This window comes from Canis lupus, chromosome 33 (genome assembly GCF_003254725.2).
Source record: "Canis lupus dingo isolate Sandy chromosome 33, ASM325472v2, whole genome shotgun sequence".
Taxonomy (NCBI): Eukaryota; Metazoa; Chordata; class Mammalia; order Carnivora; family Canidae; genus Canis; species Canis lupus.
In genome coordinates, this window is record NC_064275.1 from 24,083,817 (window position 1) to 24,098,236 (window position 14,420).

General features: G+C 45.2%; 1 protein-coding gene across 1 annotated transcript in view; it reads right to left on the reverse strand.

The window, feature by feature from the left end:
- Positions 1 to 1,233: 1,233 nt before the first annotated feature.
- FSTL1 (follistatin like 1) overlaps positions 1,234 to 14,420 on the reverse strand; it is a 52,675-nt gene continuing 39,488 nt past the window's right edge. The window contains exons 7-11 of the mRNA XM_025476132.3: positions 11,374 to 11,492; positions 9,733 to 9,845; positions 9,317 to 9,427; positions 6,400 to 6,476; positions 1,234 to 3,951 (exon numbers count right to left, since the gene is read on the reverse strand). Of these exons, the coding sequence (XP_025331917.1) occupies positions 3,907 to 3,951; positions 6,400 to 6,476; positions 9,317 to 9,427; positions 9,733 to 9,845; positions 11,374 to 11,492 (465 nt within the window). The 3' untranslated portion in view covers positions 1,234 to 3,906. The remainder of the gene's footprint in view (positions 3,952 to 6,399; positions 6,477 to 9,316; positions 9,428 to 9,732; positions 9,846 to 11,373; positions 11,493 to 14,420) is intronic.

Sequence of the window (14,420 nt, forward strand, 5' to 3'; positions counted from 1 at the left end):
GGGAACTTGATACAGGTACTCCAAAACTAAAGCTTATCAAAGTAATTTGTATTAATTTACACAAATCATAATACTACATTTTGACTACAGGAAACTTGCCATCTGAAGCTTCTTTCAGGCTATTTTTTTTAAAGATTTTATTTATCCACGAAAGAAACAGAGAGAAGGCAGAGACATAGGCAGAGACATAGGCAGAGGGAGAAGCAGGCCCCTCGCAGAGAGCCTGATGCGGGCTCAATACCGGAACTCCAGGATCACCCCCTAAACCGAAGCAGATGCCCAACCACTGAGCCACCTGGGCGTCCCCAGGCTATTTTTAATTCATTTTCACTTCCTAACACATACATACTGTACTAGCAATGTCCCAGAGCATGGTAGAAGATTGGGAGAGGTCAGCCTGAATTTAAAAGTGGTTGTGGACAAGGTACTCTTCAAATTGGGTTTAAAGTTCCCTTCTGAGAATAAAAATTTGAAGAATCAAATTGATTATGAGCCCAGGAATCTATAAGTACTAACATAACCAGGGGTTGCCTTTTAATATTTGATTAGCATTTGAGTAATACCCCCAATCCAATCAAGGTGATCTGGCTCTAATTCCAGAACAGCAAGACTTCTACATTTAGGACTAAAATGAAGAAAGCTTAAACCTCCTCAACTGGAATGAGCTCTTTTGGAAGATAGAATTCTTGGGGGTGTCAGACTTGAACAGGGAGGTGGAAAGCAAGCATTGGTCATGTGTCTCCAAGATGAACAGGGCGTTTTAACCAGCAATAGAGTTCATTTGGATGTGTTTACCCTTACAGGTTATGCATCAGGTGAGAGCCATCAAGGCTGCCCAGTCAGAGCCTGGCTCCCTGGGCCACTTGGCTTCTCAGTTTTACCTGCAGCCTGCCTCACCTGGTGTCATTTCACTCTTAAGACCTTGGGGGCTTTCGGGGCCATTTAGTTTAACCTCTTCCCAATACAGGAATGCTTCCTGACTTCTCATCACTTCCTACTCCGGCCCCACCATTAAGGATTCTTCTAAATAAACTTGTTCTATTAGTCCCTGAGTAAGCCTGCCCTCCCAGCTGCAGATTAAATTCCCAGATTTTATCAGGAGAAACTCCTCAGGCCACTCTTACGGCTACTGAATGAAGGCCAAATCCACTCTTATAAGGTAAATGGTTAATATTCTCACAACAACTTTATTTGGTCTTAATGGGGGGGGGGGGCGGAAGGAAAACAATACAATGACTATTTTAATTTCTTTATTTATCAATAGTATCCAAAAAAAGGGGAGGGGGGGAGAAAGAAAAGAATCAGGAGTTACAAAAACAAGTTAAATGCAATATGGAAGCCTACTAATACAAATACATTTCACAAACACATAGGCAACAGAAACATGTTCAAATTGCTTCTTGAAATTTGATTATTTAAAGACAAGTGTAAAGGAAAGACATTCAGATTTGTCCACATGGGCTTACTAGCAGGTGGAGGAGCCCTGCTTTCCAAAAACAATGATGGAGTCCAGAGTCATGGCATGTGAGGTTTGTTTCCATGAACACTGAATCCTAACAGGCGCCGCAATACGTTAGTAAAATCATATACACACTGAGAAAGCCCAAGGAAGCTTGCAGTCTAAGCCCTGTGCTTGTAGAGAGCTGGAGGAACTGAACCTGATTTAATCGTATTTGCTCCATGCAAAGCTCTATGCAAGACTCCCCAAACTAGGCTATTTAGCAGCTTTCCATGAATGGTCATCAGATTGTGTGATTCTGTGGTGCAGACAAAAGCGTCCCTGCTTACAGGAGAATGCAGATCGCTCTAGGGAAATCCATATTGCAGGGTAGGGCGGTCTTAGATGGCAACCACTGTCCTAAATGTAACTGGTGAGGAGACACTTTGGCTTCTTGCTTTAAACAAACTGGTATTCCCACCCTCTCTCTCTCAGGGTCCAAGGGCCGGCAAAACTCAGTCAAGGTGTGCTGCTGGGAGTTCTCCAAGGCAACCGGACAGGGAGGTACATTTCAGAATGCACAAGTGGGGCTTGAAGAGAGCTTTTAGGGAATGTATACAAAAGCTCAGAATTCTAAACAAAATGGAACATTCTCCTTTCGAAGGAGAACAAGGAAACTTGTTTAGAAGGAATTCCACATTGAGCACAACTTTCTCAGAGTTGCCTGTGCAGTGCAATCTATGTAATTTCCCCCTCATGGTCTGTAATCTGCCTCCTGAAAATGAGATCTTGTGTCCAGTTTTTAATCTTAGTTGTTCCAAATGCATCTTAAACATGGTAAATAGTGGGGTTAATACTCAGAGTCCCAAAAGACAGGAATGATGGACTTCTCCCCAGTCACAGTTTGAACACTCAATTTCCATTTTTTCCCTCCTCTTAAAATGTGAAACCATCTTTTATCCTCATCTTGAAAGGGTAAAGCTATTTCTGTTTCCAAGAAAGTTAAAGATGGAGCACAGAAGTGAAGGCAAAGTTGGGAGTGGTTCTCTTTCCCATTCTCTTCCTGGACAGACTTTACCCGAGAGGGCTGTACATCGCAGCACAGCCCAGGCAGCCATCCAGACTGAGGTCAGATTTGGTCATCTTGGTTTTGGCCATCTGACCCTTTTGTTGTAACAGTGAGGTTTCATTTATCCTAAGAAGAAGGAAAATCATAGGAACCTGTACTCTTCTGGACCAATGATCAGAACCACAGAATTTATAATTTATCAAAGTGATAGGTTAATGCATTCCTACTTGCTCAATGAGGAAAACAGAGGCCCAGAAACAGGAAGAGACAGGGCCAAAGTCACTCTCCTAGTTAGTGGTGGATCAAAGGGCATATTAATAGGCACACATATCCGAGCCCTGCTTGGCTGCACTTGTCTCCATCCTTTGGAATACTGATTTGCATGAACTTATTAGAATAAATGGAAACAAATTAGCTTTTTGGACCTTAAAAGGTTTGTACAGAGACGGAGACGCTTTGTATTCCCCTGGCTTCTGTCTGAGGCACCCGCTGGTAGACTGCTGATACACTGGAAGCCAGGGGGACAAAACTCTGGGCTGCATCTAATCTGTTGGAAGGTGGGAGGAGTCTGGGTTATAGCGGTCCCTGCACCAGAAAGAACCCCAGACTCTCCCATCTCTGAAATGGTAGGACTACTGAAAAATAATTACAAAAGCTTAATTTCTAGTCAAGAAAATAAAATACTAAAAAAAACAACAATAATATAATGATAATAATTGAAGAATGAAGTCAACTTGCCAAAAAACAATTTTACAGAAAAATAGCACCTTTGGTAAAAAGTATTTCAAAAATTTGGTTAGGTCTCTAAGGGACTCAAAGTATACAAGTATCTGCATCATTTGTGTGCACCCTCCCAGAAACTCCAAGTCTAAGGGACACCAGATAACTAGAAGGATATATCTAGAAGCAGTGGTTGGGGCCATGAGAAGCACAGATGCTGGAGGTCTATTATGCTGATGGCAACAGGAAGGGCTGGACGCAGAATGCGTTCCTCTCCCCTGAGCTTCCCAAACCCCACCTCTGGGGCAGCCTGCAGAGTTCTCTCTGGCATTGCCTGCACTACCCGCAGCATGTTTATAGCTGTGGCAGACTGTGGTTCAGATCTGGGTCCGCTCCTCTCCCAACCCTGATGCAGTATCCTTACTTGTCTCCAGCCCCTGAGCACCATTTACAGTTGCTCTCAAAGCACTCCTAGAAATGAAGGCTATGGCCCTTCCCCTCCTAGCTGGCCGCCCCCATTTCCTTTATTGCAAAACAAATAGACAAAATAAAAACTCATTGCTATACAAACAAATACTGGTGATTTGGCGATTGTAGCAGACACTTGCATATATTGGACTCAGCGCTGAAGTGGAAGAGAAGGTGCCAGACTCTGGACACCTTCCCAGATGCCTCCTCTTTAGATCTCTTTGGTGCTCATTTTCTTGGTCTTTTCAGCTGTTTCCTTTGAGAAGCAGGAGAAAAGAAGCATTGTGAATTATTAAAAAAGAAATCACTGGCATCTATCTAGTCCTTAAGATTTTATACAGTATTGACAGGTACATGCCCCTGCTAATATTAGTTCTGTTTACTTGTCTGTCTCTTCTGTGGATGAGAACAACCTGAGGACAAAGATCATGTCTTATTTTTGACATGGTCACACCAGGGCTGTCACTGAATTAAGGGCTGACCCTATCTGAATGCCTATGGAACAACAGGTCGACAGGATTATCCCCAGTTTATTTTATTTTAATTTATTTATTTTTAAAGATTTTATCTATCATGAGAGACAGAGAGAGAGAGAGAGAGGCAGAGACATGGGCAGAGGGAGAAGCAGGTTCCCTGCGGGGAGCCTGATGCGGGACTCGATCCCAGGACCCCGGGATCACAACCTGAGCCGAAGGCAGACGCTCAACCACTGAGCCACCTAGGCGCCCCTAGTTTTGCTAGATGAGGGAAGTCCAACAGAAAATGCCATATGATTTCTGTTATGATGGTATATGATTCTAGTATATGATAGAATAGTATTTACTATACTATAGAATAGTATATGATTCTATTTGTGTACGTGCAGAACAGGCAAGCCTGTAGAGTTAGAAAGTAGATGAGTGGTTGCCAAGGGCTGGGCGAAGAGAGAATGTGGAGTCATTTCCAATGGGCCTGGGGATTCTTTGTGGGATAATGAAAATGTTCTGGAATTAAGCAATAGTGATGATTGATAATCTAGTGAATATACTAAAAACCACTGGATTGTATATTTTAAAAGGGTGAATTTTATGGTATATAAATTCTATCTCAATAAAAAAATTAATTAGGAAATAAAAAACAACAGTGCCGGGCATCCAGCAGACACTGTTGGTCTCCCGTCCGTAGCCCCTTGCCTTTAACATTTCTAACTGGCATGGCTTCTTACTGCCAGCACCTGCAACTCTTTGCCTGAGGCTTTCTCTGGCTGCTGGAGCCTGCTCTGCCCACACATGCTGGCAGGCCAGAAATGCCAGGGAATTCATGTTGCTGGTGGCAGCCCTTGCCATTGGCAGATGGGAGTCTGTGGAGGAACACCCCCGCTCGCTTCCCCCTCAGGCATGGGAACTCTGTCCCCAAGCTCCACAACAGGACAAGCTCCACACGCCCACAGTGGTTACATGCCTGGATATACAATCTTTATTGCTTCCTTCCCTTCCTGGGCTTGCTTCCCAACTCCCCTTCTGGTGTCTCCTAGGATTGCTAAATCAACTATTTGTACTCGAGTCCTTGCCTTAGTGTCTGCTTTCTCAGGGAACTCACATAAAACAGAGACCCAGAAAAATGTAAGCTATTATAATTTACCCCCCCCCCACACTGTCTACTCTGATCATTTCCCCCACCCCAGAGGGAAGGAATTTCTTTTAGGTTCTTTTTTTCTTTTATGTGATCAGACTCTTCTGGAGACTCAGAGCTGATGAAATACGGAAAAACAGAAGGCTAGGAGCTTCTGCTTTGGCTTAAGAAACTGACATGAGGTTTCTATGTTATCAGTGACAATAATGCCAAAATGCATATTAAAAACTGTCAATGAATATGAGCAATTATTTTTGAGCAATTAATATGAATAATTATTTTCAAGTCCAATACTTCATGTCAGTAGTTTAGCAGTTCTTGTGACTGTTACATTCCCTCAGAACTTAAGGCAGAGAGAAGGCTTGTATACCAGACCCAGTCTACAGACAGGTGACCTGAGGCACAAGGTCCTTTGTTCACTACATGGTAAGCCAGCGGGAAGACAGGCCTCAGAGCCTGCACATCCAAGTTCCCTCTCCAGGCCCTTCCCCAAGTACGGCCGTGAACTGCTATTCTGCTGAGAGCCTTCTCCCCAAGAAGGCCTTTGACTTAATGGCACAGAACCTGAATAGGATTCCTATTTATTGTCTTCTCAAGTCTCCAGGACACAGAGTCTCTAAGTTCTCCAGGTTTGTCAATCTCAGGCTGTTTTCTAACCATAACCAGCTTGGCATTTAGCTGAAATCTTTTCTGCAGTGGTCCACTTTCACTAACTTCCTGCTCATGGCTCCGAGCTTGGAGTCTTCGGTTCGGGTCTGGGCATTGGTTGTGACAGGGAAGAGTAACAATGCTTCAGCCCCTGCTCACTTGCAAGCCACTGCCAACCTATTTGCAGATCACCACCTGCCTAATTCTTACTTATAAAGCCATTAACCAAGTTGTGGCCTACATCTGCTAGGACCTGCTGGACCCTGCAAGGACTCCATCAGGGACCCGTCTGTATCATGATTTGATACTTTGGGTTCATCATTCAGGACTTACTGTATGGACCAGAGTAACCCCTTGGTCTCCTGGAGCACTAGGCAACATCCGAAGAGTGGAAGGGCTGAGTGGCAGGATCAGAACCTGAGCCAGTATGGGGGCTGCAACTCACCTGGTGCTTTTGGAGCTCCTGGACATATCTGGTCATTTCCTCCTCTGTCTGGGTCTGGGTCCCCTTCTGATTCTTTCCTGTAAGAATCAAATTTCAGAGCAGTGGTCACTGAGGGAAGCCAGTTCAAGATTCCCCCAATAGCAGGCGCCTGGGTGGCTCAGTCAGTTAAGTGTCTGCTTTCCACTTAGGTCATGATCTCAGGGTCCTGAGATCGAGCCCCGAATCGGGGGGGGGGGGGTCCCTGCTCAGTGGGGAGTCTGCTTCTCCCTCTACTCCTCCTCCCTGCTCATGCTCTCTCTCTCTCAAATAAGTAAAATCTAATAAAATAAAAAAAGGATTCCACCAATAACCACATTTTAGGCTCTCAATTTCATCTCTCATTTAACCAATGGAAGGAATGGTGAACTGCCTGCATTTCTCTGAATATGAAGGGTCCCAGGGCAACTGACACCTTTGTTCACACCCTGTGAACAAAGCAATCTCCTTCACTATCCTCTGGCCACTCCTATGTCTCCTTTCACTCCTCTGGCACATCCATGCCAGGCACTGGCCCTGCAATAAAAGCTGTGGGGGTATCTGGGTCTTGACTCAGATCTTCTAGGCTAGCGAGGCTCAACCATTCACACAGCCGAAGTATCTACAAAACTTTTCAAGATACAGTTATTTAAATTCCACTTTTAGATTCTGATTTAATTGTTGTTGGGCACCAGGATTTTATAAGGATTCTAAGTGATTCTAATGTGCAGCCAGAGTGGATAACCACTGCATCTAGCAATGTTGCCCAACCTTACAGGGTGACTAAAACAAAACAAAACCAAACAAAACAAAACAAAACCAAACAAAACAAACAAAACAGAATTATCTTAAAAATGTAGGTTCCTCAGCTGCTCTTTTGTGGATTCTGATTCAGTAGGTTTAGGATGGAATCTGTATGTTTACCAAGCATAGTGTTTGCTGTTAGGAAACATCACTCTGCCATGCCTTCTTGAGTTTGGCATTAACCTGCCCCTCAAGGCAGTTTCCTAGCTCTGACTCTACTTGGCTTCACATCTTGATGCCCCCCTTTTAATTTTTTTTTAATTTTTAAGATTTTATTTATTCATGAGACACACAGAGAGAGAGAGAGAGAGAGGCACAGACATAGGCAGAGGGAGAAGCAGGCTCCATGCAGGGAGCCCGATGTGGGACTCGATCCCTAGTCTCCAGGATCAGGCCCTGGGCTGAAGGCGGCGCTAAACTGCTGAACCACCCGGGCTGCCCTTGATGCCCCTTTTTCTTTGTCCCCTTGTAATTTATGATCTAAGACCAGACTACCTTTCAGGTACTGACTTTGGAATGCTGCCCCTACAGTGTCCTCTCAGATCATGGCCCACACACCAAGACATGCTCACCCTGGGGCCCCACCATCTCCAGTGTTCTTTATACCCACACAGGGCCCTGAACCGGGGCCATGCAGAGAGGAAGGGCTGTGAAAATGGGCATTGTCCCATGGAGGCCATCGTTTGGCTTTTGTCTGATGCATGTGTTGGAGCTTATAACCCAGATGATCATGCTTATTCTGTAAACCAGCTACTTAACAATTGCCTGTGTCTTAGGAATGGATGGTTACCTGTACAAAGGCAGACCAGGAACAGTTAGGTGTGGAGAGCTACTGCAGGGGCTTTTGGGAAGATAAGTATAGGATGCTTCCTGATTGAGGCAGGTTGGGTAGTATTTTGATATGTTCTCATTTGGCTTCAATAGCTACTGTGTGCTTAGCCTAGCTACCCTAATTTAGTTTTGATTTCTAGCAACTTCTAGGATTTCTAGTATCTAAACTGCCTCTTCCTGCTCTTCTATTTGTCTCTGGAATTGTCTTGGCTTCCTGCCTTCCCACACTGAGAAGAGACTTGGTCCTGGGGAGTGAGAGACTAGGGATGCCCTGGTAGGACTGAGTTGCATTTGTACTGTTGCTGCTGCCTAGGCTTCTCATCTAGAAGGACCTCTTCTGACCTCTGTCTCCCAGTTACCGTCTAACTTGACCTTCCTAAACATGATCCTAAGATGAGCCTGTTCTTTCTTATCTCAGTTTTTTAAAGATATAATTTTAAACTCACCCATCTGGTATAAATTTTGGGGTTGGTTCCTAACAACTGACATTTCTTCTCAAACCCCATGTGCCTCTCCATTCTCAACCTGGCTTCACCTTTCTCTTTTATCTAATCTTCATCTTTTGTCTAATCTGAATGGTGCTTGTTTTTTTTCCTGTGACCTGGCTCTGATTCAGGAGTTTCTTCTGATCTTTGGGATCATTCCAACATGCCATGTGGTTTCTGCACTGGTCCACCCAAACTGTCTCTGATTTCTCTCTCTCTCCAACCCACCCTAATCATGTCTCAATTTTTTTTTCTTAGGGATAACCCAAGTCTGTTAATTCAAAGAGGGCCTAGAAACATTTGTCTTTTTCTGCTGAGTATGGACAGCAGGGTGGGAGTCCTTCTGTCTTCCAACCACCTGAGTCTTTTACATAGATGATTTCCTCAGCTGTCCTAAGGATTAAGAAGCTGTCATAAGGTCATGCGTTAATATGTGAAGTGCTGAGAAGAGTGCCTGGCACACAGTTCTCACTAAGCATTTGCTTTCATTGTTATTATTATTCTTCCAATCTCATCAACATTTGATCTTGCCCTGCATTTTAAACCCCTCTTATACGAAGTCTCTGGAGTGATTTTTGAACTTAATGGATTTGGCAGAAGTGCTGTGCCCTTGATGCTGCCCACTGGGCACTCTGACGCTACAGGCTGGAGGCTGTTACTTGCTCCCCAGCTTCCTTGCTTCTGGCCACTATGCTCTTCTCCATCATCCCCACTCTGACTTTTCCTATGTTGAGTTTGCTCTCTTCTTGCCATTCCTTCTTTCTGCCCTAGGGACAGCTCACCATCACAGGTCATGGCTGTGCAGACCCAGTTTCCACAGGCACAGACGCAACGGTTACAGTCCACCTCGGTCTCTGCTCCATCTGCATATGTCTCATCCTCCAAGGCACATTCTGTTGGCATCGGAAATAAGAGGCAACAGTTTAGAGTGAGGGTGGAACAGGACATCTTGGCTACCGTCTGTGCACTTTGCTTCTGCTTATCCTTCAGATGCAACATATCTGAGTGAATGACGCCATCAATCCAAAGATTTTTGAACCCTAACCTCAGCATGTAAACGATGGACTAGGGCCCAGTCTAGAATTGTGGAAGGAAGTTTTCTTATCAAGCTCTGGAAAATTCCATCAAGACTCTCTATCTTGGCCCTCCCCAAATGCCCCCATTCCCTACAACTCCGTATTTCTTAGGTTAAGCATACTCTTCTCTGGAGGATTGAAGGTCGGGTTGAGACACTTCAGAAACTCTTGGAAGCTGAGTTTCCAGTCGGCATTTTCATCAGACAGTTCAATGAGAGCATCAACACAGAGTCCTCTGGAATAAAACATAGGAGAAATGTGTCAGTAAGAACTCAGCTTCACGCCAATGGAAAGGAACTAAGCATCATGTTCACATACACATGGGGCCCCCATAGGAGGCCAAGGGGTTGATTGTTAACTGAGGAACTTTCTTTACTGCCTTCCCACAAGCATCATCCATCTTGACTCCTATGAGCATCCAACCTTTACTTTGTTATGCTTGATGTCAGATCACTTGTGTTGTTCAAATATTCCTCCCAAGAAGACTAAAGTTTCCTGAGTGGTTCTGTCCACTTTAATAGACGTTCTCACTGCCCACACACCTTCCATGAGCAATTGCCTTTCCCCAATGTATTGGGGTCAACCAAACTAGGAAAATCAAAACAGAAGGGAGATTGGGGTGCCTGGGTGGCTCAGTTGGTTAAGCATCTGCCTTCAGCTCAGGTCATGATCCCGAGGTCCTGGGATCCAGCCTTGCATCCATCTCCCTGCTCAGTGGGGAGTCTGCTTCTCCTTCTCCCTCTGCCCCTCCCTCCGCTCTCTTTCATTCTCTCTGTCAAATAAAGTCTTGAAAAAATCAGAATGGAGATGAATAGGTGATAGGAATGGAATATGTGATGTAAAGAATATGGCGTTCAAGCAGGCATTGTCACTATCATTATTCTAGAAAGAGAAACGTATGTTCAGAAAAGTTTATGGAGCCACAGTTCCCTCATGCTCCTCTTGACCTGGATTTGAGCTCTGATCCAATCACCTCCTATCCAAATGGCCTTGAGCTAGCTCTTCAACTTCTCTGAGCCTGATCTCTCATCTGTAAAATGAGGACAGGGAGCCCTCCTTCACTGGGATGTTAGGAAGATCAATTGCTGAACTTCTAAAATATTATCTAATTTCAAGTTATCAAAATATGAAGGATTTTCAGATATTATACTGTAAGGTCATGAACTATTACTAAGAAAAAAGTCATTCTAGAATCTGGGCTTCATGCTTTCTACTTCTTCAGAACAAAAGAGGTGCTGTTCCTATTTTTAAATCTTGCTGATGTACTGGAACCACATCGGAAATTTCTCAGGGATTAGTTTTTATTAATATTTACTCTGGAATGATATCAGAAAAGGATAGGGACACGCTCTCATTTGTGACAATTAGGATTCTCTATGTGAAACAGCACCAATTATCTTAAAAATCAGAACTAAAGCTATTTTTGATTCGCAGTTAAATAATACAGTAATGTAATTCCTTCAGAAAATTAACCATTAAAACCTTCCCCACGATACTCAGCAACACTTTTGCTCTGATGTGACCTTGATAATTTACTTTAAGATTACATCATATTCCTTGCAAGTTCTGGCCAAAAGCAACAACTATTTGATCAGATACCAGGAGTGCTCAATATATTAGTTCATAATGTTCACAAAATAGACCAGGACAGAATTCCTATTTGCACTGTAGCTCCTTGCAGATAGGAAGGGATTCAAATCCCCTTTCCTATCCACCCAGCCTTCACCTTGTGGACCACTCCTTGATCCCTCAGCTCCACTCACCTAAGCAGCTTATTATTCTCCTGGTCTGCATAGGTAGTGATGTTGATGGCAGTCTCATTCTGCTCCACAAATTTCAGTAATTCACTGGAGTCCAAGCGAGAGTCACCATTATCAACGTTCTAGAAAGGGGATGAAGAGATCTTTCAGGAACATTTTGTAGGTCTGTCTCCCACTCAGCTTGGCCCATCTTTGGTTCATCTTGCTCTCGATATACTCTGACCCTGCCCTGGCCTGGCCTCAGAGCTACAGCAACAAAGGCTTGAAGACTTGAGAAGGCACTCACTCCTCAAGACATACAAGTGAAAGTGTGTGGGCAGAGGCCATGGAGGGCCTTTCAAACCCAATACCTTGCTCAGAAGGGCGGCCGGGGCATAGGCCTGTGTTACCCAAGCAGCCTTGGGTGCTTGAGGGCACTCTGCAGCCTCCTCCCTGACACTGCCCTGCAGACATTCTCTGCTTAACATCTTGGTTCGGGCCAGCCACCATACGCTGTTCTCATACCTTAATGGACTTGTAACAGGATGCATATCTCTAACAAGCTGCTTGGCAAGAGCAATGCAGGTGACTCTCAGAGTTCACTCTGGGAGTCACAGGACCACGTTTTGCTGCTTGATTTCCCTGGTCTGCTCTTGTGCTTAACATCTATACCGGTACCTCTAACCAAGCATATCAGTGAGAAGTCACAAGCAAAGGCCCCAAATTGATCACCTGCAGGCAGAAGATAGGGGACCCCATCGCAGGTATGTGCACAGGTCCTTGGCTTACTGAGCACAGGCTGTCCTCATGATCCAGCTGACATCCCACAAGCACAGGATGAGGGTACAGTTAGCTCAGGCATTACCCCCCTCTTTGGCAAGATAGTCCTAGACCAAAGCCATTTGGGACTATTCAAAATGCCCAGGTCCCAGCTGCAGGAGGAAGGTGTCGATTTCAAGGTCTTATCAAATTCTAAGTTGATATGGCTGCTCTCCTAAATAGTTCCAATGGGGGGAAAATGTTTTTTAAAAAATTCTTTCCCTAGGCTGCCTCGTACTGCTGCCTTGGGAGATAACCAGCATTCCCATGTTACTTTCAAGGTGGCTCCCCAGGTGGTGTAAAGGCTTCTGGAAGAAAAGTCGGTCCAGTCTTCCTGGTAGAAGGGACTCCCCTTCCATGACTGTCATGGGTCACATGCATTCTACTCTAAGGTTGTAAATCTTTCCATGGTGCGTATAATGACAGGTATGTATAAAACAAACTATGTCAGCCCTTCCTTAGTACCTCTTCATTCTTGTCCCAATTCCTAGCAACAGGTCTCAGATGTTTTCTAGTCACTATGCATTCACCCTGAGGAAATTGCCCTTCACCTTGTGAAGGTTCAATTAACTAATGGAGAGAAATGATATAAGGTTGGCCAGGTGTCATTCTTAGCAGGGCAGGACTTTCTTGATTTCAAATGTTCTAAGTGCTAGACAGACAGAAGCAATTCTCACGGACTCCAACGCCATCATGGCCTGAGGAGAGAGTGAGCCTGAAGACCTGGTGCCCTATGGCACCTGGGGACACCAGGAGCCTGTGACACATGGGCCAGGCAGCTCCCAAAAGGCAGTGCTGCGTGCACACACTTCATATTCAGTAGAGCCAGAATCCAGGCCTAAAGCTGAGAGGAGAGCTAGCCAGGCCTCCCCAGGCCAGCTCTATTGTGGAATCCACAGGCCTCCACCAGCCACAGAAATAGCCTGGATTGCCTGGAAGGCTCGCCTAGGGGGTCATGAACTTGGATCATGGATCAACGTAACTCGCTCGGCTTCTGTTCAGCCAACCAGTGACAAAAGGCACAGTACCTCTGTATGCCTGCATTCCCCAGCTCTATCTACACTTGATGTAACACCCCTTCCTTCTGTGTAACTGTAGGGTTGTAGGAAGGCAGGAATACGTGTGATACAAAACTAAAAATGTTTGGGCTTAGTGCAAATTTAGAGACTATTCAGTGGATGGGCTACGTCAGGCACTCGCTCACACACAGCACCTATGGAGCTAGGGGACATGACACCAGAGTAAGGGAGGTAAGTCTGGCTCCACTCGTGGCCTTGGCCACCAGGGGTCTGCCACCAAGAGTCCAGCGTGTGTATATGACGTGGCCATGACAGGTTCTCTCTACCTGGGTCTGTTACATGTTCACCGGAGAAATCATGAATGAATCACTAGGTAAAGTGAGAGTCTGGTTTTGGTCTTATCCAAATTCTGATTATATTTTCTTTTCAACTAATTTTGATATAAGGAATACCAGCTGAGTTGGAGGGCAGTTCACTGGTTCAGAAACAGTTTCCATGAGATATCAGATCTCTCACCGAGAGGCAGCTGTTTGCCTAGTGGGAAGGAATCTCCCTCGGAAGACTGCACCACATAGGACTCCAATAATCATCAAAAAGTAGATAGTGAAACCCTGATTTTCACAGAAGACACTGCCAGAGTGTCTGGCAAAAGCAAGCGTGTGTGTGTGAGTCATGATCAAGCTTCCCTGGTCAGGAGTGGGAATGCCCTAGAGGAAGCTACTTCCTCAACGGGTCTCAGATGACAGCCTGTTAGAGAAGTTACTGCCGGAGCAGGTGGAGAGGTGTCGAGGGGGGTGTGGGGCCCAGGTACTAGGGAACCAAAGTAATAACAGGTGCCATTGGTGCCTGAGGCAGGGTGTCACCAAGGGGCCACTATGAATGATTACAAGGTCCCAAGAGGCCCCTTGGAAAGAGGGTCCTGGGTCTCCTGGGCCTTGGCGGCCGTGGCAGATGTGGCACGTGCTCCTCACTCAGCTTCGGAAGAATCATTTTCTTCAAGTTACTTTCTGCTCCTGGCTCAGCACTATAACATATTTCTCTGTATTTGAGGAACCACCCTCTGCCCCAAGGGCTCTGTAGTGTTGGCAGATTGAGACAGAGGACAGATGAGAAGGGCTGTGCTTTCTCCGCCAGGTGCGATCTCAAACACTTGGAACCCAGAGAGAACTCGCTAAACGCAGTCACACAAGTGAAGTCTTAAATGACCAAATACCCAGTCCAGTATTTCTTTAT